General features: G+C 31.1%; 1 protein-coding gene across 1 annotated transcript in view; it reads right to left on the bottom strand.

Annotated features, from left to right (window-relative positions):
- The window catches only part of LOC113384900 (protein unzipped), a 258,922-nt gene that overhangs the window by 32,428 nt on the left and 200,987 nt on the right, over positions 1 to 25,507 (bottom strand). The window contains exon 3 of the mRNA XM_026622672.1: positions 20,997 to 21,213. Coding sequence (XP_026478457.1) covers positions 20,997 to 21,198 — 202 coding nt within the window. The 5' untranslated portion in view covers positions 21,199 to 21,213. The remainder of the gene's footprint in view (positions 1 to 20,996; positions 21,214 to 25,507) is intronic.

The raw sequence follows: 25,507 nt of genomic DNA, 5'->3' as shown, positions 1-25,507 counted from the left end.
TGAACGTTCGTTTGCTTTTCTCTTAAAATGAGTGTAGTTGTGTATCTCTTTCCTTTAGCATCTTTAGGATTTTGTTATAAGATTTGCTATTTTCCAGATTGATTTTTACTTGAGAAGAACTGATCAGTTTTAGGCTATATTGTTTCGGGGCTTCGTCTTCGAATTGCATTAGCGGCTTGATATCTCCAATTTCGTGGATAAATATTGGAGGAGGTCTGCTGGGTTGCGTTTTTTCCTTTTGTGTTTCTGATGGTAAGGCGGTATTTTTGGCTAGAACTTCATAATATTTTTTTGTGGGCGTCGGATTGAGCCAATAATCCTTGGTAGTCACTTTTTTGCAGTGTCATTATTAGATAATGATTCACTTTGATGTCGTTTTTTATTCGTAGCAACTTTCCATTCTTGATTGCTGTCAAGATTTTGAGAACTGTATTTAGTAGCGGACGGATTGGCTACCTGAAGAGCAGCTGACGATTCGGTGTCTAACTCCATATTGTTTTCAATGTGATTCATATTTTGTTTGTTATTATTTACAACGAACGATTTAGAAATCAGTCCCGAAGTAGAAGGTTCGCTAACTAATACCGCATTATTTTGAATGTTATTATTTTGCTTTGTGTGTTTAACAGTAGATTTTGGTACCTGCCTCGAAGATTTAGCAGAGTTCAAAGGTTGTTTATTGCATTTGTTAACGGACGGTTTGTGTGTTTGCCTCAGAGTTGAGGGGTCAGAGTCCAGTTCCATATTGTTTTCATTTGTGTGCAGGTTATGTTGATTGCGTATTTGTTTTATTCTTTCGAGGTGACGTTGAACAAATTCACTATTGGTGTGTGAAGTATCATAAAGTACTTCGTTCGTTTCTACTAGCGGTAGTGAACATTGAAGATCTGTTATATTATTATTTTCTGATGGTTCTAATATATTTACAAACTGTACGATTGTACAAAATGTATACCCTTACGGGTAACATTTGTTATGACTTTTTAAAACACTGCACTAATGATAGTGTATGTTTTTCTGAACACACGAGAACTAGAATAACACTATTGCGTAATTTCACATAAACTATACCACTTGTACACTTGATAATATTTACCGGGAGGTTTTACCTGCTCGGTAGCTGACGAGCGACGATTTTAGTAGAACTGATAATGTATTTTTGACTTGATTATTGTCTTCGTTATGATTCATAGATTGTTGTTGCCTAACCGCCTGTAAATAGCTCAACTGTTGAGAATATAAAGGTTTGTTTACGTGAGATAAGCTGCGCTCAGGCTTATACAGAACTGAACTAGGATTAGAATTAAATTAAGTGACAGTATTAAATTTATTGTTCTTATTAACAAGACTTTGATAGTATTCATATTTAGAATAATTAGAGTTGTGGGGGCCGCCACAAAAATAGCACGTACCCGGAGCATCTTTAGCTTTAGTGCAGAGTTGAGATTCATGTGGTCTACCACATCTTAGACAAACAACAGACCGGTTACAAGGACTTGGACTGTCCATACATTTGACATCTTGCACATTGTATAATTTTGGAAGGCTTTAATGGATTCTCAAAATGTATAATTTGATTGAATATTTTGTTTACCTTGGATATTGCTGAATTGTTGTTAGATGGCTCTAAATATAAAACAATATAAAACATATTGAGTGGTTCTTTCCTTTTTTAGTGAATAAAATTTATTATATTTCGTACTCTGTGTCTGTTTTTTTCAATTTTGGATTTGATATCTGCTATATTGGTAGAATGATGAATATACTTCAGTACGACTCTGTACGCTCGTTCTGATTTTATCTGATATATATGGAAGACTACTCTAGTTTCACGTAACTAGTGTATTAATTTTCTATAACAGTTGCTATCTATCACATTAATTTTGACACTGTTGTGCGCCATTGTTTTTGACGAAAACTGGTTGGAATTTAAAGTAGAATTAATACTTCTGATCATTTGTGCATAGTTTTTCACGCCATAAATAAATATTGGCGAAATGTCTGTTTTTATTGGAATGTTAATTGTCATTCTGATTTATAGATGTTTCATTAGTATTCAGGACTCTAAATCGTTGTTTTGATATTTTCATTAATAATTTTGCCTTCCTGCTAGGGATTAGGGTTTGAGTCTAATGTAGAAGAGAAGGACATAGCTGATGTTGATGGAGTTGAGACCAGACGCATTGCACCTATTAATGTTGTTTAAATAATTTTGAACACACTGAATTCGTAGTTGATTCGTCACATAGTATTTGATTGGTTTGAACCAATGGCGGAATTAAAGATTTACTCCCTCCAGAAGGGTGCATTAGAAACAAACAAAATCTTAAATTAAATGTCTGCTATATCACATAGTAGATAAACTTCCCTTTATCGAAAAATAAAACTTTTTTCACTTCACTTTTTCAGAAAAATAATAATACTACACAGTATATAAAAAATGGTAGGTTTTCACTCGATAAGAGCTCGACCGAGAGTGATCAGGAAAAGTAAAAATACTTCTTATTATTGTGCACAATTAATAAAATACATAAAAAATATAACTTTTACATCAATATTTTTTCACAAAAACATTCCTGAGCTGATTTGCGAAATAGTTCCAATATATATATATATATATATATATATATTATTATATATATATATATTATTTTAGTATTATTATTTTTCTGAAAAAGTGAAGTGAAAAAAGTTTTATTTTTCGATAAAGGGAAGTTTATCTACTATGTGATATAGCAGACATTTAATTTAAGATTTTGTTTGTTTCTAATGCACCCTTCTGGAGGGAGTAAATCTTTAATTTCGCCATTGGTTCAAACCAATCAAATACTATGTGACGAATCAACTACGAATTCAGTGTGTTCAAAATTATTTAAACAACATTAATAGGTGCAATGCGTCTGGTCTCAACTCCATCAACATCAGCTATGTCCTTCTCTTCTACATTAGACTCAAACCCTAATCCCTAGCAGGAAGGCAAAATTATTAATGAAAATATCAAAACAACGATTTAGAGTCCTGAATACTAATGAAACATCTATAAATCAGAATGACAATTAACATTCCAATAAAAACAGACATTTCGCCAATATTTATTTATGGCGTGAAAAACTATGCACAAATGATCAGAAGTATTAATTCTACTTTAAATTCCAACCAGTTTTCGTCAAAAACAATGGCGCACAACAGTGTCAAAATTAATGTGATAGATAGCAACTGTTATAGAAAATTAATACACTAGTTACGTGAAACTAGAGTAGTCTTCCATATATATCAGATAAAATCAGAACGAGCGTACAGAGTCGTACTGAAGTATATTCATCATTCTACCAATATAGCAGATATCAAATCCAAAATTGAAAAAAACAGACACAGAGTACGAAATATAATAAATTTTATTCACTAAAAAAGGAAAGAACCACTCAATATGTTTTATATTGTTTTATATTTAGAACAAATATTTAACATAAAAAATTATGTGAAATAGTTTTATAGTATTCGAATCTCTCCAGCGAGAGATTTACAAATAAGTTCTAAGTTGTATCAGTGGGCCATTTTCGTTTGAGTCTTCTGAGAGCAAAGATGTAACTAAATCGTTCGAGTGAAACACTAATTTTAACACGTGAGAGTTTTTTCTTTTATTAATAACATTATAAAATTTGAGTTATTGTCCTAAGTGTTTTTGACTGGATTCTTTGAATCATTGCAATGTTAGATTTCGAAGCGCTGCCCCATATTTCGGCTCTTGGGATTTCAATCAAATTTGTTGAATTTTATATTTTATATGTGTTCTCCAAGTCAATCGCCTATCTAGATGAATTCCAAGATACTTCATGGTATCAGACTGAGGTAGCTGTTCATTGTTGAAATATAATGATGGGCATGTATCTTTTCTCAGAGTGAAGCGTATGTGCTGGATTTAGATTCGTTTATTTTAATTTTCTATTTCCCAAATTGATGTCCAGGAATAATATTATTAATTGCAAGAATGTCTTTCAATATCAATCTGTAAAGTACTTTAGATAAATTTGGTAAAAGACTAATAGGTCTGTAAGAACTTACTAATTTTAAATCCTTACCTATTTTTTGAACCATATTAATAACAGCAGTTTTGAAAGCTGATGCCCAATAACTGAGTCTAAATAGAATTAAAAATATATGTTATAAGAATATATCCCTTTTGGTAAGTTTTTTTAAATTTTTTTAAGAAATTTGATCAATTTCAGGTGACTTTTTGTTTTTTAAGGCCTGAATAGATCTATAGACTTTGATTTGATTTGATCTATTGATTTTGTTTACTAATACAGAAAGCATATTTATTATCATGCCATTCTGTTGCATAACTTGCTGAAACATAGTTTTAAATTTTAGTAGAACTTTTTTTTTTTTTTTTAAATTTAATTTATTCTGCAATCTGTCACATATTCATTAACATTAAGCAGAGATTGCTAACAATAATTATCATATAATATAAACAAGAAGATAGTAGCAGCACCCAGCGGCGTGTCTACTAGGTATATATAACACATGTTAATAATAATAAGAAATAATAATAATAATAAAATAAAAAGAAAAGAAAAAATAAAACGATAAGAAAAATCAAACATTCAAATAAAACATTAAAAGATAAAAAGGAATAGTAATTAGGTTTAACTGGACTAGATAAGGTCCTGTGGCAACTTTCTTTTCAATCTGGTGGGCTGACTGTCCAGGTAAACTCTGCTGGCCAATTCGTTGAGATGTACGTCAATCCTATTTTTATATTTAGAAGCAACCACTAAAATTTGTTTCTCTATTGTGAGCAAGCCTGTGTCTTGATGGATAATCCACGAAGGGGTGTAGCGAGGAGCGTTCAATATTTGCCTCAGGATTTTGTTTTGAGCACGTTGGATGATGTTCAGATTGCTTTTTTTTGCTGTACCCCAAAGTTGGAGACCGTAGGTCCATATGGGCTTGAGTACCACCTTGTATATTAACAGTTTATTGTAAACTGAGAGTTCAGAATTTTTGTTTAGTAGCCAGTAGAATTTTTTAAAGGTTTGATCTAATTGCTGTTTTTTATTAATTATATGTTGTTTCCAATTTAATTTCCTATCCAGGTGGATGCCAAGGTATTTCACCGACTCTTTGGGAGGAATCATTGTATTGTTAAGTTTAACTGTAGGACATGTTTGATTGCATAGTGTGAATGTTACATGGACCGATTTTGAGCTGTTGACCTCTATTCGCCACAGTGAAAACCATTTTTCGGCTTTGATGAGATGTTGCTGAAGACTGCACGATGCTGCCAATGGATCTTTGTTTACGGCGATAATACACGTATCATCAGCAAATGTGGCTACACTTGTATCCGTAGAGATTGGAAAATCTGCAGTATAAATTAAAAATAATGTAGGGGCAAGGACGCTCCCTTGAGGCACCCCGGAATTTATATTAGTGATATTTGAGTTTGTATTAGCTATACTGACGAAAAATTTTCTATTTTGTAGATAGGATTTTATCAGTTGAAATAAAGTATCTGGAAGACATCTTTTTACTTTGTACATTAGGCCTGTGTGCCATACTTTGTCAAATGCCTTCGTGAGATCTAAGAAGGCTGCAGAACAATACTCTTTTCTATGGAATGCGTTGTTGATTTTGTTTACAATCCTATGAACTTGCTCTATAGTAGAGTGTTGGTCGCGGAACCCGAATTGGTGGTTTGGAATTAGATCCTGATCCTGCAGGAAATCTTTGATTCGCCAAAAGTTTTGAAATGCAAGGCAGCAAACTGATCGGCCTGTAAGATGAAACGAGATGAGGGTCCTTTCCTGGTTTAGTAATCAAGATGATTTTTGCTATTTTCCATGCCTGGGGAAAAGTTTTAAGCCTCAGTATTGAGTTGAAAATTATTGTAATCATTCTGATAGCTTTATCGGGTAATTTTTTCAACATTGTGATAGAAATTTCATCTATCCCTGGAGATTTTTTTGCATTTGCTTTCAGGATTTGTTGCTTTACTTCATTCACTGTGAAACGTTTAACAGGCTGTGTTACAGTCGACGGCGAGTTCTGTAGAAACTCGTAGATGAACGTAGTATCATTTGGATCGCATGTACTCGGGTAGGGCTGAAAAGTGAGGCGTAAATGTTCGGCAAATTCATCAGTTTTTTCTTTAGGACTTCTTGCCCAAGAACCATCTGATTTTCTTAATGGTGGAATAGGTATAGTGGGTCGTTTTAGTTTTTTGGTCGCTCTCCAGAGAGAATAATTTGTATCACTGCTTCCTGAAAGGTTATGCAGATAATTTTTAAAAGAATCGTTTTTATAATTTATTATTAATGTTTTGAGATCCCTGCACGCTCTGTTAAATTTTTGTTTGTCTTCGGGTGATCTGGTAATTTGCCAAATTTTTCGTAGTTTTCTTTTATATGCTATAGTTTTTTTAATGTCAATTGGCAGGGAGTGGTCGTTTGAATGATCCATTTGAGGAGTTGATGTCTTGGCTGCTTCAATAATTGTATTTGTAAAGTTTTTTAGTTCATTATTCAAATCAGTTTCGCTTTTCAGACGAATATTACAAGATATATTGTCTTCTACCTCTTTTTGGAAAAGATTCCAATCTGTGAATTTATTTGTGATTGAACTTGAAATTTTGGCCGGTGTTTGAGTCGAGTATTGAAGAATTATAGGCGAGTGGTCAGAGTTTAGGTCCAAGCTTGATTTTAATTCCGTACAGTTTTTTTTAATGTTTCTAGTGATAAAAAAATCAATAAGATCTGGAATTTTGTTTGAATCACTTGGCCAGTAAGTGGGCTCACCCGTTGAAAATGCTCTGAGGTCATTATTATTAATCGCATTATATAATTGTCGGCCTCTCGGGGTGATCAATCTCGACCCCCAGAATGTGTGTTTCGCATTAAAATCTCCGCCAGCAATGAACATATTTCCAAGGCTGTCGAAAAATTTTGAAAACTGATTTTCTGTAATTTTATGTTTCGGCGGACAGTAGATTGCCGACACAATGAGTTGGTGAGTCATAAGGTCTACTGAGACGTTTGTCGCTTGTAGGAAGTCGGTGTTAAATGATTCCATCTCGTGATGTTTGATGTTAGCCCTGATGATAACTGCCGTACCGCCATGTGGTCTGCCATCCGGATGGTTAGTGTAGTATAGTCGGTAGTTTTGAAAACGTATGCTATGGTGTAAATCAATGAAATGAGTTTCGGAAATTAACATAATGTCTATGTTATTGTTGGATAGAAAATATTTAAGTTCTTGGACATGATTGCTCAAGCCGTTCGAATTCCATAAGCAAATTTTTAGTTGTATAGACATTATAATTTTTTATTTTTTAACATGGTCGTAAGTAAATTGAGCATTGTGCTCATTTATTCTGTCAATGTTTTTATCATATTTTTTAGTTCGGTAAAGTCGTTTGTTATATTATTTGTATTGTTATCAGTGTTATTACTGTGGCCAATGTTGTTGTTGTTTGTGTTCGTTGCGTCTTCGGGCTGTGTTGCGCTGTTTCTGGTAATGTTTGCGAAAGTTATTCCTGGTCTTAGGATAGGATTTGAAGTTGAGTTGGGAGTCGTTGCGGTTCTTTGTCGTAAAGGAGGATATTTTCTTTGGAAATGTTCTCTATAGATGCTACAGCCTTTGTAGTTGGCGGGGTGATCCTCTCCACAAAGGGCACATTTGACTTGATCGACCTTTTTTTCCCATTTACACGATTTTGTAAGATGATCTTGAGCACATTTCACGCATTGGGGTGCGGTGGCAGTAATTACGTGCATGGCCGTACCTTTGGCAACGTGTACATTGGACGATTTCCCTTGAAAACCTCTTAGATTCAATTTTCACTTTAGTTTTGTATAAGTAGTCGATTTTGTAAAAGTCTTTATTATTCGGATTTTGTTCTAATTCAACAGTAAACATATTCAAAGGATATTTTGAAATTCTACTTTTCATGTTTTCGATACGAACTACTTTGTGACCTAACTCTTCGATTTCGTCATTAAGCAGCTTGGTGTCCGTGCTGAAATGTAGATTTTTCACCACAATTTTGAACGTTTGTTTGCTTTTTTCTTGAAATGAGTGTAGTTGTGTATCTCTTTCCTTTAGCATCTTTAGGATTTTGTTAAAAGATTTGCTATTTTCCAGATTGATTTTTACTTGAGAAGAACTGATCAGTTTTAGGCTATATTGTTTCGGGGCTTCGTCTTCGAATTGCATTAGCGGCTTGATATCTCCAATTTCGTGGATAAATATTGGAGGAGGTCTGCTGGGTTGCGTTTTTTCCTTTTGTGTTTCTGATGGTAAGGCGGTATTTTTGGCTAGAACTTCATAATAATTTTTTGTGGGCGTCGGATTGAGCCAATAATCCTTGGTAGTCACTTTTTTGCAGTGTCATTATTAGATAATGATTCACTTTGATGTCGTTTTTTATTTCAACTTTCCATTCTTGATTGCTGTCAAGATTTTGAGAACTGTATTTAGTAGCGGACGGATTGGCTACCTGAAGAGCAGCTGACGATTCGGTGTCTAACTCCATATTGTTTTCAATGTGATTCATATTTTGTTTGTTATTATTTACAACGGACGATTTAGAAATCAGTCCCGAAGTAGAAGGTTCGCTAACTAATACCGCATTATTTTGAATGTTATTATTTTGCTTTGTGTGTTTAACAGTAGATTTTGGTACCTGCCTCGAAGATTTAGCAGAGGTCAAAGGTTGTTTATTGCATTTGTTAACGGACGGTTTGTGTGTTTGCCTCAGAGTTGAGGGGTCAGAGTCCAGTTCCATATTGTTTTCATTTGTGTGCAGGTTATGTTGATTGCGTATTTGTTTTATTCTTTCGAGGTGACGTTGAACAAATTCACTATTGGTGTGTGAAGTATCATAAAGTACTTCGTTCGTTTCTACTAGCGGTAGTGAACATTGAAGATCTGTTATATTATTATTTTCTGATGGTTCTAACATATTTACAAACTGTACGATTGTACAAAATGTATACCCTTACGGGTAACATTTTTATGACTTTTTAAAACACTGCACTAATGATAGTGTATGTTTTTCTGAACACACGAGAACTAGAATAACACTATTGCGTAATTTCACATAAACTATACCACTTGTACACTTGATAATATTTACCGGGAGGTTTTACCTGCTCGGTAGCTGACGAGCGACGATTTTAGTAGAACTGATAATGTATTTTTGACTTGATTATTGTCTTCGTTATGATTCATAGATTGTTGTTGCCTGACCGCCTGTAAATAGCTCAACTGTTGAGAATATACAGGTTTGTTTACGTGAGATAAGCTGCGCTCAGGCTTATACAGAACTGAACTAGGATTAGAATTAAATTAAGTTACAAAACATTCCTGAGCTGATTTGCGAAATAGTTCCAATATATATATATATATATATATATATATATATATATATATCAGGGGCGTAACGTGCCCCATATCAAAATCAGTTTGGGCCCCCCCCTAAAGATTTTCAATAATTTAAAGAAACATAAAAAGATTAATAAATTCATTTAATAAAATTAAAAGAACATTTATTTATCAAATTTTCAAATATACATCGAATATTATTTTTAATATTTTACAAGTAACTAAAATTAAATATTCACTCTCCTTGCCTTTTTATCAGCAAACTGATTTATTAAGTCATTTATAGCTGATGTTGTTTTTAGTTTTTCTAATGTTTCTGCCTCTATGGACAATAGAGACAGGTCTGATAGACGTTCCTGTTTTATTGATGTTCTGAGATAATTTTGGATTAATTTTAATTTTGAAAAACTCCTTTCAGCAGTTGCGGTTGTAAGGGTCAAGAATAAAATGCAAGCTGTTATTACATCCGGAAAACTGGATGCAATACTATTAGATTTTATTAATAATAATTCAGCGAGTTCCTTAATGGAATGAATATTTTCGATTTCTGATTTTAAGCATGCTTTTAGACCTATCAATTGATCGCAAAGATTACCTGATAGATCTTCGCAGTATTTTGTCGTCAGTTTTCCGGAAGCAATTATTTCTTCATTTGAAGAAGACATGAGTTTTTCCGGTTGCAATATTCTGAACATACTATTTACGTCACAAAGGTTTTGAAACCTTTGTTTTGTTATTAGTTATTTGCTTTAGTTTAGTTTTTGTTATTATTTGTTGTTAGTTAATAGTACACGTTTACTTTAAAATATGATTCAGGGTCTAGAATTCTCTCGTCTTGTGATAACTCATCGAAAAATCGCTTTGTTATATTCCGCCTCTTGTTTTTAAAAATTGTTTATATATTCCAATTCTTTGCTAAATCCTTAGTATTCCTTAACAAAATAATGAATGAATTTTCATGCCTCAATTTGTGCAGACTCTTTAAAAGATTTCCTAATAGTATGCTAGTTTGTTGTAAGATATTATTCACATCCTGTAGAGCTTTCGAAATTGGATTAATAATTTGAAACAATAAAGAAAAAAATGTTACGAGCACTAAAAAATCATAGGTTTCTAAAAGTTAATTAAATTCTTACATTCTTCACGTTCATCTTTTTTTTTAGAAATTTAATTTAATTTATACAGAGTTTTTAACTTCCCGTAGGGCAAGTTATAGTAATCGCAAAAAAATCGAAAATGAAAATTTTTATATATCTTTACGTTTCAAAGGTTTCTGAACATTTTGGCATACCTTAGAAAAAATGGATGTATGTGTGTGTGTGTGTGTGTGTGTATGTATGTATGTATGTATGTATGTATGTATGTATGTATGTATGTGCGTGTGTGTATGTATGTGCGGATACAAATTTTCGTCGACGATTTCGGGAACACGGATCAACCGATTTGAATAATTCAAAAAACATTCGATTCGTATTGATAAGGAGACGTGCTGATTAGTTTTTGGCGAAGGCAGGTCTAGCCGTTCCGAAGATACGGGGCAAAAAGTGCCGAAAACGGTAACTCAGTTTTTAAGAGAACGAAGCGTCCGATTTGAATAATTCAAAAAACATTTCACTTGTATTGACAAGGTGAAGAATCGATAAAATTTTCATGAAGGTAGGTCTAGCGGTTTCGGAGATATGGAGGAAAAAGTAAAAAAATGAGCCATTTGGCGGTCAAAAATGATCATTAGACATATGCACATCAAATTATCAGATATTTTATAGAGATTTTAACAATAAGTATACATTTTGTTAACATTTCTATGGGTTCCGTACCAATGCTTATGCGTTAGACAGCGACGCGGCGCTTACGCGCTTTATATTTTGTCCCTATGCAGTTAAAGCAGTACGATTGCTTTCAAAAAAATTTCAGATCTTCTACAATATGTCAAAATACAGAAAAAAAAAATTTTTTTTAAAAAAAAAAATGTTTTTTTAAAAAAAAATTTTTTTTTTCAAAGAAAAGTTATTTTTTGTCCAATTTATAGTTTCTCAAAAATCTTATTCTTTCAAAGTAATTTTTTTTCAAAAATGTTAATTGTTTTTAAAAAAATAATAATTTTTGGTACGGGAAGTTCCAGCAATTTGCCTTAAGGCACGATGCCTTAATTGCCTTAAGACAGAATTCCACTTACAGCTAGTTACTATTAATAAATAGTTTTTGCTTATTGCTAATAAGGCGTCGTTCCTTGAAGACCATCTGGTACGGCATACCCTTTTAAGTGTAACTAAATATTCCTCGGAAGAATCTTGATTTAGCATTGACCAGCGTTGTATGCTATTGCCAAAAAAAAGTGTATATTTTTTCGATTTAAGAAATTTTTGGCACTTTCTTTATGACTTCATCTTTTTTCTGTTTAATTTTTCGTTTCATAGCTCCGCTGGCGTAATCTCTTTTCTTTTCACTCATTGTTTTCTTTAAATCACCACTAACACTTTTCCACAAATCACCACTAAATCAAAACACTAGTGGTTTGTATTGTAATACAAAATAATTCACAATCATCTGAAATATGTAAATAAGCCCCGCTGTCTTTCAATATATAAAACCTTCGACTAACTCTGGCAATTATCATATGATTGTATTTTTTCTAACGTCTTCATTTCTGTACCAAATGTTGTACTTCTTGTCATTTGGGTAAGTTGTAAAAAATATTACTTATTAAAAGAAATCCCTGCTGTTTGTTCATCGCTTGTCAACATATCATTGTATTTTGGGTACGCATAACTGTAAATTGTTTATTGAGGGTTTATCATTGATTATTGAGGGTTAAACGGGGAAACCCCGTAGGCCAAACATGCCAATAATCGATTTAGGTTGTCCCGACAATAATAATAAATTAATTTTTTGACTTTGTCGTTTGTGAAATAAATAAAAAGTTTTTCTCAATTTTTGTTAACGCTCGTTGGGGCCCCCCTGGGCCCGGGGGCCCCGTATCATTGATACGGCTGATACGGCGGTAGTTACGCCCCTGATATATATATATATATATATATTTATATTATATATTAGGGTAGCCTTTAACCACTTAACGGTCGGTTTTTTTCGTGAAAAGTGATCTAAAAGAGCAGGTTTTTTTATTTCGGAAATCAAAAGTTTATTTGATGTAATATGTGTTTCTGATAATATGGACATTTTCGAAATTCTTTGCTACCAAGGGCTCAAATGGTTCCAAATTGATAAAAAACAATTCGCTGAAAGTTTTAGCTCTTAATATTGTCTTTTAGATAGTGCGCAATTCAATCAAAGTTTTGTATGGAAATAGCATGAGAAATTTTTTCAAAAATTTCTCAAATACGGTGCTCTGAAACATGTCATTTGTATAATTATATACTCATTGGTATTTATAAAACATTTTCTAGGTTATATTATTTTTTATTTATGTTATGTAAATTCAGAACCTAAATTTGGTATCGATCAAAGGGACATTTTGTCGGATAACATTTTCCCAGTTATGATTTCCCAGAATTTATCGAAGATAGATAGTAATATATGAAGGTAAGGGGTTAAAAAGGTCCACCACCGATGTGTCAAAAACCAGTAAAGTTAAGCATAGTTTAACAACAATATTTGAAAGTAGAGAAAAAAAGATGTATATCCAGCTATAACCTTGATTCTTATGATTTTGCTATCGGGAGATAAACGGTAATCTTTGAAAATCCATGATAAAAGTATTTTCTTCCGTTGGTAGTTTTTTAGGATTAGCTAAAAACGTAATTATTTTGTAAAATACCTTTAAAATTAAAATAACACATTAAACCTGTTTGCCACCTAGCCTATATATAAAAATGGGCTTTTAAAGTGCTCGAAATAAGCTTTAAAATGAGTACTTTTGCGTGTAAAATGAGTGAGCTATCATGCCAATAAAAGACGCATATAATATTTTATTCATTTAAATCAAATAGTTTATGAGTGCCATTTCCACCAAAATTAAAAATAATCGTATTCCATCTAGAATTAACTTGGTTTGAGAGATCTTGATGGATTCTAAAAAATACCACAACTTTAGTACAAAGGATTTTCAAAAAACTCATGATTCCATGAAAAAAATCCATTTAAAAAAAAGCAACCGATTTTTCATTATTATATCTCTGAAAGAATAAGAGATACGTATAAAGATATATAGATGAAAATTCAAGTTTTTTTTCTGACTAATTATTGCTTTTTATTATTTTTCTGTTCCACAAATATTGATAGAGTTATGATTGTTTAAACCGTGCGCGGCTGTCCAACTAAAGTGTCTTTCGAGCCCTTTAACCCTTCGCCGTTTCAAAATAAGAGAAGTTACGGTAAAATTTATGATAGAAAAAGTTGTAGCTCATTTAATTATTTTTAAAATAGTATATTACAAGTTCTGATAAATTCTGAATTAAAAGAGTTTAATCCAATTAATGCGGGTTTGGTGACGGAGTGCAAATTGTTTTCACTTCTGAACTTAAGATTAAAATTAGTCTATTTTCAAAATATTAAGCAAATTGGAGCACAGTAAAAAAATTCGCAGGGCACACGCTTTTTTCCTCTCCATTTACTGCACTAATTTTGTTGATCGTAGGTTGAATAGAGCACATGTGAAAGGATTTGATAAATTAATTCACTTCCAACATTAACTTAAGTAATGAATGTAAGAAAAATGTAATTTAGATATTAAAAGTACTAAAAGTCAGTTAAAATATGGTACGAAACTATGAAAATTATAGGTATCATTATTGAAGCAAATACTTTGGGTAGAAAAATCCAAGATGATATGGTAAATTTACAGCGAATGCTATATATTAATTATTTCTAAATTTGTTATGCCTCTTAAAAGATTACAATTTCCACTACATATATCTTATGCTATAAATCACAAAGGCAGACATTCATTTTTCGTGTGATAAAGCAATGTTTTAGTCGTAAATAAATAAAAATCATTCATTTATCCACATCTACAAAATATTGGCATTAAAATAAATTAATGAATTGGTATTGAAATAAATTTGTTCTATAAATTGCAGTGTATAATTTATTATATACAATTTTATTAAAAATTTGTTAAAGGAATAATTAAAGTGTTAACTGTGGGAATTGAGAATCATCATTTTATTTGAAGCAATCTACATTTAAGATCACTCATATATTGGTGTAAATAGTAATTCGAAAAACAATAATTATTATTTTTAACTGAACGGTAAATATTTGTATGGGATATTGAAAAGATGTAGATGCGGGTACAGGACAACGTCTGTCGGGTCATATATATATATATATATGGCACCTAAGTGCAGCCCTGGAATTAGTACGATCCTGCCGTACCACGTGATTGTCCTGCATGATGCGCACGCATTAAGACGGCCGAATAAAAAAGGGAAGACCAACGGCAAAAGTCCTCTTCTACCTTTAGAGACCAACAAAGACAGACCAATACATAAATTGAATTAATGTTCTACAATAATAAATAGTAGTGAACAAAATCAAACTCTTGTTATTCAGCAATCACTTCATATATATATATATATATATATATATATATATATATATATATATAAATATATTCAATTAAATAAAAAAATTAAATTTTTGTACGTTTCGAGACTAGATGTGTCTCAATTTTAGTTTTAGAAAAGTTTTAGAATTGATTATGTAACAATTAAACAAATGAGATCATACCAGACCAGGACAAAACACATATTAACAATTACAACCAACAACACAATCACATGATACTACTGCAGGAAATTTGTTACAATTAGTTTGTAATTCGTATGTGAACAGAATGTACTTATTGTAATTGTTAAAAAAATTAAAAATAACATTTAATTGTTGTTTATTTATTATAAAAATGTATCATCAACATATCTAACTGATAAAACTGTAATTTCCGGGGTTTGCATTAATAAATCTATAATGCTAAGAGATAATGGGCATAGCAGTGCCTTTAATTAGAGAATAGAAATTATTGAAACAATTAAAATAAGAACAATTCAGAACAGTGTTTATGAAGTGTTTGAAGGTGGTTATGGGCAAGTCCGCATAGTTATAAATAGTGCGCCAGCGTTTTTCAATTGAAGATAGTATTAAGTCATAGGGGATACATGTAAAGAGAATAATAACATCAAGGACTCTAATTTTGACAAACGCCAAAAAAATTCGTCATTTTTTCACACTTTTATAAGTTTTTACAATTAAATGACTTGTCGTAGGGCCGTAATATTTTAGTATGTTTTAGAAGACCGAAAAATAATTAGTAACAGTTAATTACAAAAACTTGTGCCAGCGAATTTTTTCCAAAAACTTTTTCAGTATTGATTTAGAATTGTAAGCTGAAACGTGGATAATTTTTTCTCACTTTACTACTATTCGCGAGGAAACGCCTCGGTTAGTTACATCGAATAGCTGTTAAATTTTTGAAATCAGTCCAGCCGTTATGAGAAAATGTCGACGGAAAGGTCAACACACACACACACGCACATATACTTTTTCCATATTTGGTCTCATTCGTTTTGAAAATGGCTTAAAACGTCGAGAAAACATAAAATTAGCAAAACGGAGTTTTTGATGAAAACATAAACTTCTCCTTCGGGAAGTTAAAAATAAAAGTGATTCAATGACTAATAAAATGTTTATGTAGAAATCCTTTTTTAGTACCCTGAAATAATTTTGACGAATAAAACTTGAACAATATCTCTAAATACTACTATTTTTTTACAAATATGACTTGTGAAAACATATAATATCACTTGTGCGCCCTTATCTAGAATATGTGATCATCCAAGTTAAATTTTTCAATTAATTTATTATGGAATGAAATTTATTTATTGTTTATGAAGTCTACCACTACTAGCTTACAATATTTCTTTATATTGATATCGATTTCCTATGTTATGTCTTTCGCCACTAAAGTCAACGAATATCTAAACGAATTTGAAAAATATTTCGTAAGTGAGAGCGCAGTCCGTAGGCTTGCATTATTAAACGCGGAGTCAAGTTCATTTGTTCAATGCCTGCGGGATCATTGTAAGTAAATAAACGACTTGTAAGTTTTTTTCATAAATCATTTGCCACATCACAAGAACCGTCTTCAGATGAACTCTTTATATTATTTGGAAGATAGCACCAACGGTGATAAATTGATCTCATTTATTGTCGGATAATAAAATTATAAACAACTTTTGTTGTTGAAGAGTTTGGTGCACAGTTTCGTGTAAGTTAGATTCCCTCGAATAATAAAATGCTAATGCTTAGAAATATTATTAACTCCCGTAGGTAAGTTGTACTTGTACTAATCGTCCAAAAACCGAGATTTTGGATATCTTCACGTTTTGAAGATTTCTGAACATTTTGGAATGCTTTTGAAAAAATGATGTTTGTGTTATTATGGATACAATGTGTTGTCCACGTTTTGTCAACCGATTTGAATGGTTAAAAAAATATTAGATTCCTATGGATAGGGAGATGTGCTGATTAGGTTTTTATGGAGCAAAGAGTGCAGAGAATAAAAATCGAGTTTCTGAGAGAATAGAACATCCGATTTGAATGATCCAAAAAACATTTAATTCATAATAATAGTGAGAAGTGGTGATTAGATTTTGGCAAAGGCAGGTCTAGCCGTTTCGAAGATACGGAGCTGAATATGCAAAAAATGGCAGTTTTTGAGAGAACTAAGCATTCGATTTGAATTATTCAAAACACTTTCTGCTTGTGTTGACGAAACGATTGTTTTTGGGAAAAGATTTTTTTTTCATTCAATTCAATTCAATTACATTCAATTATTAGCTAAAATTTAAAAAAAAATCAATTTAAATCTACATCTTGTAAGTGGATCGGACTCCGGTTTTGAAAACCAGTTTGAGCAGCCTGATGCCAAGCAGTATGGACGTCAGTTTTCACTTGGAGATGTTTGCAAGTGAAAATAGCCCATATCCGACATTGCTGCATCAATAAAAATTCATCAGCATCACAGGAATTTTGATAATAAAATTAATCACACAAAGATGTAACAACTATTTGCATTGACATCTATAAAACCGACGTTTGTAGATGTATACAGAAAAGTAAATGAATTTAATAAATCGGATTTAAAATGAAGGACATATTGTCTAACATTTATAAGAAATAGATGAACTGAACTGAAAGTTAAAATTATTTATTTGAAGTTGAAGTGAGCTTTAGAACTTTAACCAGAATTAAAAAATCCAAATTATTTTCGATTTTCAAAAAAAAAAAATAGATATATATATATAAAAAGAAAATCTTTCCCTAAGATTGTCATCACAAGCAGCATGTTTTTTGAATAATTAAAATCAGATGCTTAGTTCTCTTAAAAACTGCACATTTAGCTCCGTATTTCCGAAACCGCTGCATCTGCCTTGTCCAAAAACTAATCACTACTACTCCCCATCATTACGAATTGAATGCTTTTTGGATCATTCAAATCGGATACTCCGTTCTCTCAAAACCTCAATTTCTATTTTCTGCACTCTTTGCTTCGTTTCCTTATCAATAGGAATCGATTGCTTTTTGATTCATTGAAATCGGTTGATCGGTGTTCTCGAAATCGTCACACACACACACATACACACACAAACACATCCATTTTTTAAGGTATGCCAAAATGTTCAGAAAACTTTGAAACGTAAAGATATATAAAAATTTTCATTTTCGATTTTTTTGCGATTACTTTAACTTACCCTACGGGAAGTTAAACATTTTTTGGAAATGAATCATTCATATATTAAGCGGAAATTTCAAATATATAATGGCACTTAAATAGATAATAGTTTGATGTTTATAGATTACATATAATGAAAGCAGTGTATACGTTCTTTTTTACTACTAAATTACTCTCTAAGTCTTTATTATGTTTTAGTTATAAATTCGTGTTCTAATGAATCTTGTATTCGCCATATATTTTTTACTTGACAGCATGCAATAAACATATTGTTATATAATTCGAACTTTAATGCTCATGGAGTTTCATTGCCGAAACGATTTATCACGTTGGATTCAAAAAACAATAATGAAATCAATAAAAGTATTTATCGTTGCATGTATTTTTAGATAAAGTTGTATCTATAAAATATTTTACAAAATATTTTTTCATAAAAATTATAGCAACGTGTACACATCTAGTATAAAATATACTAGGGTACATAGGGGCTTAAAGGACTGCAGGTATCTCAACAACAAATAAAATTACGAATTTTTTAACAATAATAGTCGAAAGTAGTGGGAAAAAGATGTATAACCAGCCATCACCTTAATGGCTTAGGCCTTAAAGAGGTTATATAAATAAACAGTGAATCCAACTCAAAAATAACAATACATCTTATAGAACAATTATACGGTCCTAGTAAACTAAACAACAGTGCTCAAAATAAAATTAAACTAACAACGAAAAAAAACTTTTTTTGTGGATTTTCACACATTGCTGTTTATCTCCCGGTAGCAATGTCGTAAGAATCAATTGATTCTTAGTTTACTAGGACTAAATATAATTTTTATGCATACGTTATTAAGTTGTTCTATAAGATGCATTGTTATTTTTAAGTTGGATTCACCCTTTTTTTATAACCTCTTTAAAGGCCTACATGCGAGCCAACATGTGAGTAAACTGAACATTTACTCTGGGATTTTGCTGAAATTGCTGAAACTTCCTGTAACGTAATTAAACATTCGAGGAATGAAAATAATCATAAACCTAAAAATTTTTTGATAATTATTTTAGAAGTTTGAAATTTGTTGGAATAAAAAAAAAAGATTTTTTAAATTTTTTTTGAAAATTTGGAAATGTATGAAAATATTCGATATTTTTGAAAATTTTCAAATATTCTCAAATTTTTGTAATAAATCATTTTTTTTTAATTTTTCAGAATTTAGTTTGTTTTAAATGATAAAAAATTTCGAAAATTTGAATTTTTTGAAACTTTGATTTATTTGAAAATTTAGATTTTTTTTTTGAAAACTTTCAATATTACAAAATTATTTGTGAATGCATTTTTTTCACACCGTCTACTCAAGCAAAATGTTTTTTGAATTAATTTAATCGGATGATCCGTTCTCACAAAAACTGCATAACCGTTTTTACACCCTTTGTGCTCCATACCTCCGAAACGGAAAAATTATAATACCTTTTGCATAAACGCCTCGCGATTGTGTACAAACCGAATGATTTTTTAATCATGCAAATCGTTTATTCCATATTGTCGAAAATGTCGATAACATTTGTTTGAACCATATAAATAAACTTCAAAATTAAAAATCTTGGTACGGAACCCAAAAAAAATTACACAAAATGTGTACACATTATAAAAATCTCTATAAAATATCTGATAATTTGATGTGCATAAGTCCAATAAACATTTTTGACCGCTTAAGGACATTTTTTTAACTTATTTTTATTGAGAGTCTATAACCGCTAGGCCTGCCTTCCCAAAAATTTAATCAGTTCTTCAATTTATCAATACAAGTAAAACGTTTTTTGAATTATTAAAATCGAACGCACCGTTCTCTTAAAAACTGAGTTACCGTTTTTGGCACTTTTTGTCCCGTATCTTCGGAACGGCTAGATCTGCCTTTGCCAAAAACTAATCAACTCGCCTCCTTAACTATACAAATCGAATGTTTTTTGAATTATTCAAATCGGTTGATCCGTGTTCCCGAAATCGTCGACGAAAATTTGTATCCTCACACACACATACACACATACATCCATTTTTTCTAAGGTATGCCAAAATATTCAGAAACCTTTGAAACTTAAAGATATATAAAAATTTTCATTTTAGAATTTTTTGCGATTACTATAACTTACCCTACGAAAGTTAAAAAAGTAAATCAAGTTAAAAACAAATCAATTTTACAAGAAATAAATTAACTAAAGAGTTATTCCAACTCTGCTGATGAATATTTTTAACGAAATATCAGGTCAAAGTAAAAAATTTTGCAGCCATGAAATTTATATTTTGCATTGGTTCAATAAATGTAGCTATTATTTCGTAAAATCCCTTTAAAATTAAAACTAAGACTTTAGACATGTTTGCCCCTTGGCCGTTACATTTTACTCCGCCTATGTGGTAAAAAGGACCAGGTGACAAATTTTTTAAAAACAGAAAAAAACAATATAATTGCTCAAAATCAAATTGGCCTTTCCCTATATAGGGTAGACAAATCTCATGATTGGTAACAAAAATTTACATTTTTTAACATTTTTCCGTAATATATATTACGAAAAATGTTAAAATATGTAATCGAATTTTTGATAACAATTATGAGATTTGTTAACAAAAATTCTATTACATGTTTTAACATTTTTACGTAATATATATTACAAAAAATTCTGTAAAACCGTATTACAATATATTTTATATCATTTATAATATAAACGATATATTATAATCAATATTTCAGGATTTATTGTTTTTGTAATAATTTTATTAATTTATATGTAATTATTGAACTCAAATTACTTTTAATAGTATTAGCGCACGTGGAAATGTTCTAATGTAGTAAAAAGTATTCCAGTCGCGTGTCACAACTACACACATAAGTAAATCGTTTCAATAAACAATAAACAATATTGACAATATTCTTACCAAGAATATCTTGGCCAGCTATAACTCCTTCCTTCCATAAATCGGTTATATGCCCATTAGTTCCTGCGTGTCGCCATTGAAGAGTCGTAGAAGTCACCATCTGATTATCATACCTAGATTTGATCATCGCCGCCTGTTGTGCTCCTGATTCTGGTGTCAGGATTGACACCAGAACAATCAAGAAGGGTATGCAAGAATACATTGTCTGGAGCGAAATCTGCAAATAAAATTATTTGGGTTAATAGATAATTGAAGATCTACTACAAAAATTTTGAGATCTATGAGCATGAGAAATAATAGAGTTATTTTTATATCCCATTCATTATACTAATGAGAAGCAAATAAAAATTCAATCTTAAAATTAATATTATATTATCTTACATGTGTTTCCTTCTACATTATGTATTTTGAGCTCATTTTTGTTGCTATGGTTTTCCTTTAAATTCGATTCTATCGTTATGAAAAATGGCCCTTCGAACAAAGTAATAAAATTGAATTTGATACCATGTTTTAAAACAAATTAATAAATTTTGTCTCAAAAATTACACACACATGAACTGAATTTATACATCTGTCTTTACAAAAAAAATGTATCGATTATTTAAAAAATTTAAAATATTTGACAACCATACCTTTTGTAAAATTACAACACTAATACTCCATGGTATGAGAAAGTGCGCTATGTTATTATTTCTTTTTACATCATAGATAACAAAATAACAGAAATAACAATTATTAAAATTTTGCAACTGTGTACTAACTCTAGAATACAAATTCTCACGTTATGAAGTGTTGGTATGATATTTCTAACATAAGAATATAAAACTAAATTTTCCTCTATAGTCTTTTTCAAAACAAGCCTTTGATAAAAGTAAGACCCTTTTTAAACACACATAACCTTTCCGTACATTATAATTAAAAAAAAAACTCTTCTATATGTACGTGTAGCAATGGTAAATCTAAAGATAGTTAATTATTTCTACATTTTTAAGTAGGAGAGACTGGGTAAGGTTGTGCCACTTTTCTTATCAGCAAAAATTTTGTTAATTTATCATATAGCTGGGAAAGAAAAAAAGGTAATTTGAACATTTGTCTACAATAATATACTAAAATACTCTTTTTAAATACGATGGATTATTCATAAAATCAAATCATGCTAGAAGAGGCCGGGTGGCACAACCGTCCACACCTCCAGGATCGGTTATAATAGACATAAAAATACTTACGAAACAATAGGTACAAACACCAAAATAACTTTTATTGTCAGAAACCACTTTATTGTCAGAAATATAACACAACACAGCCTAATCATTTAAATAAAGATTATGAATGTTGTTTTAAACAAAGTTAATAAGTAATTTTTGTAAAAAAGTTTTATCTTATATTGAATTTTCCTTTCCTTTCCTCTTTTGCACTCATTAATTTTTTTACACTCAAAAAGGACAAGGATTACATGTCACAACAGTACCCACAAAATTTGTCACAATTGCATCCAACGTTATGATTGAGTTAAATTATCTATGGAAAAACTAATTGCTGGCAATTAACTGCTAATGTTCAACTTATAGCAAAATAACAAAGTGATATATCTGTATATGTAGTACAATTAGTAGTTTTTAACTTCCCGTATTGCAAGTTATATTAATCGCAAAAAAATCTAAAATGAAAATTTTTATATATCTTTACGTTTCAAAGGTTTCTGAAAATTTTGGCATACCTTAGAAAAAATGGATGTATATGTGTGTGTGTGTGTACGTGCGTGTATGTGTGTGTGTTCGGTTACAAATTTTCGTCGACGATTTCGGGAACACGGATGAAGCGATTTGAATAATTCAAAAAACATTCGATTCGTATTGATAAGGAGACGTGCTGATTAGTTTTTGGCGAAGGCAAGTCTAGCCGTTCCGAAGATACGGTTCAAAAAGTGCCAAAAACGGTAACTCAGTTTTTAAGAGAACAAAGCGTCCGATTTTAATAATTTAAAAAACATTTTACTTGTATTGACAAGATGAAAAATTCATCAAATTTTCATGAAGGTAGGTCTAGCGGTTTCAGAGATCTAGTGAAAAAAGTAAAAAAAACTGCCATCTGGCGGTCAAAAATGATCATTAGACATATGCACAAGAAATTATCAGATATTTTATAGAGATTTTAACAATAAGTATTTCGTCTCTATGCAGTTAAAGCAGTACCGTTGCTTTGAAAAAAAGTTCAGAGTTTCCGAAAATACACTTCTCTTCAAAAAGCCTTTTTTTTTTAAAAAGTAAATTTTTGTCAAAAATTTATAGTTTCTCAAAAATCTAATTTTTCAAAGTAATTTTTTTTTTCAAAAATGTTAATCTTTTAAAAAAAAAACAATTTTTAGTACGGGAAGTTCCAGCAATTTGCCTTAAGGCACGATGCCATGCGTCCCACTAGTTATTAAAAGAAATCGAATATGAAAACTTGACACGTTAATAGATCATGTAACGCGTAGGGCGCCGACTGAAAGCAATAATGGAACTTGTTTAAACAAACATACAACATCTTCCTTCCCTTTGGCCCTTTCTTAGAATCAGTATATTTTAACTGTCATGACGACTGTTACTACAATACCCTAACACAACTGTACCCAGTCTCTCCTACTTAATATTTTTGAACTTCTGTTGAAAGAATCTCTTTATACGTCCATTTCCACAAGTGTCTGTTTTCAGTTGCGTCATGTAGGAAACAATCAAAAGTTGCATCAACTCTTCTGGTGAGCAGGTAATGGTCACTTGACACAGGATTGTCAATCATCGTTAAAATTAAACAGGATGTCCACTATAGCGTCCTTGATACATACAAGTGTTTATATACATATATAGGTTCGTATGTCACTATTTCACATATGATAAACGTTTCAGTTGCGTGCGATTTAACACGCAATAAATTTCTTACACCCTGTGAAGCCAAGTGCGTATGAGGTTTGCTTTTATATTGACGGGAAGGCAGGGCTGCCGAATTGCGGGAATTTGATTTTGTATTGGGTTATAAAAAATTGGAAACATTTATTTACGGTGATAAAAGATTAGGACCACAATGCTGAACAAAATACTAGTTATAATAAGGAATTTATAAATAAATCAATCAATGTACATGCTGCTATATAAAAATCATTTAAGTTTAGTAATAACGACATAAGCCGAACTCATTAAGATATCAACTGCTTAATGATGAACAATGAATATAAATGAAGCTAAACTAATATAAAGCTGCAACAATTGATGAAAATAAATAAGTACTTGTTGTGAATTTAATTGAGTTTTATACAAGATAAAATTGCATTATATAGGCAAAGGTCCCATTTGACTTTGAGCAATTGTATTGTGAAATGGTAAAAAGTTTCACCAACGTTATCTCAAAAACCTGTAAAGTTCGGAACTTTTTAACACCAATCAATTTGAAAGTAGATGGCAAAATATGCATAACCAGCCATCACATTAATTTCTGCAAAGTCCTATCAGGAGATAAACAGTCATGCATCAATATTCGTAACAAAAGTATTTTTTTCGTTGGTAGTTTTTTTGCTTTGAACTTTTTTATATAGATTACGATACACGAATATAATTTTTAAGTATTTGTTATTTTATTAAGGTGTATTGTTATTCTTATTCAACCTTTATAATATAACCTCTATAAAAGTTTACGAATAAATATCACCTATATAATAAAGCATACAAACCTATTGTTTTTTATTAATTTTTAGCGGATGCTGAAAAACTGCTAATTTTTGCATTTTTTGCTCCGTCCCTTTAAAACGTATGGACAGACTTGTTGTGTATATCCAAAAAGGCTGGACATGTCTTTGCCGAAAATTATAATTTTCTGATCGGATATATCCGATACGTCTCCGCATCAGGAATCGCATTATTTTCAAACAATCAATCGCCCATTCTCTTACAAACACTATTTTCTGATTTTTTGCTCTGTTTTTCCAAAACGGCTGGACCTGTCTTTGCCAAAAACTAATCAGCACCCATCAATAGAAATCGAATGTTTTCTGAATAATTCAAATCAGTTGTACCATGCGCCCGAAATCGTGGATGAAAAATTGATCCACACAAAACACTTTCTTTCTCTCACACACACACTCGCACATACATTCACTTTTCCTAAAGTATGCCAAAATTTTCAGGCACCTCTGAAACGTAGAGATATGCAAAAAAAAATATTTTCGATTTCTTGACAATTACTATAACTTGCCCTACGGGAAGTTAATAAATTTACAGTAGATATGCAAAAATTTTATGATATTTGTTTTACCAATTTTTTTACAGAAATATTGCCTTTTAGGAAAAATCTTTACTTCAAACCGATTTTTAAATTCAGGATAATATAATTATATACATTATGTTGAAAATTCAAAACATTTTTATTGCTAGTAGGAATGATCTCTAACTATATATTATATAATATTTACGGTTTGACAAAGAAACCAACCCCTGCTTTCCCTGGAGTTGCAATGTTTTCAATTTCACAATAAATGAATA

The sequence above is a fragment of the Ctenocephalides felis genome, unplaced genomic scaffold (genome assembly GCF_003426905.1).
Source record: "Ctenocephalides felis isolate EL2017-DRISC unplaced genomic scaffold, ASM342690v1 CF-g0.4_SCAFFOLD_03571, whole genome shotgun sequence".
NCBI lineage: Eukaryota > Metazoa > Arthropoda > Insecta > Siphonaptera > Pulicidae > Ctenocephalides > Ctenocephalides felis.
The sequence above is the reverse complement of the archived record's forward strand: the minus strand, read 5'-3'. Positions and strand labels throughout refer to the sequence as shown.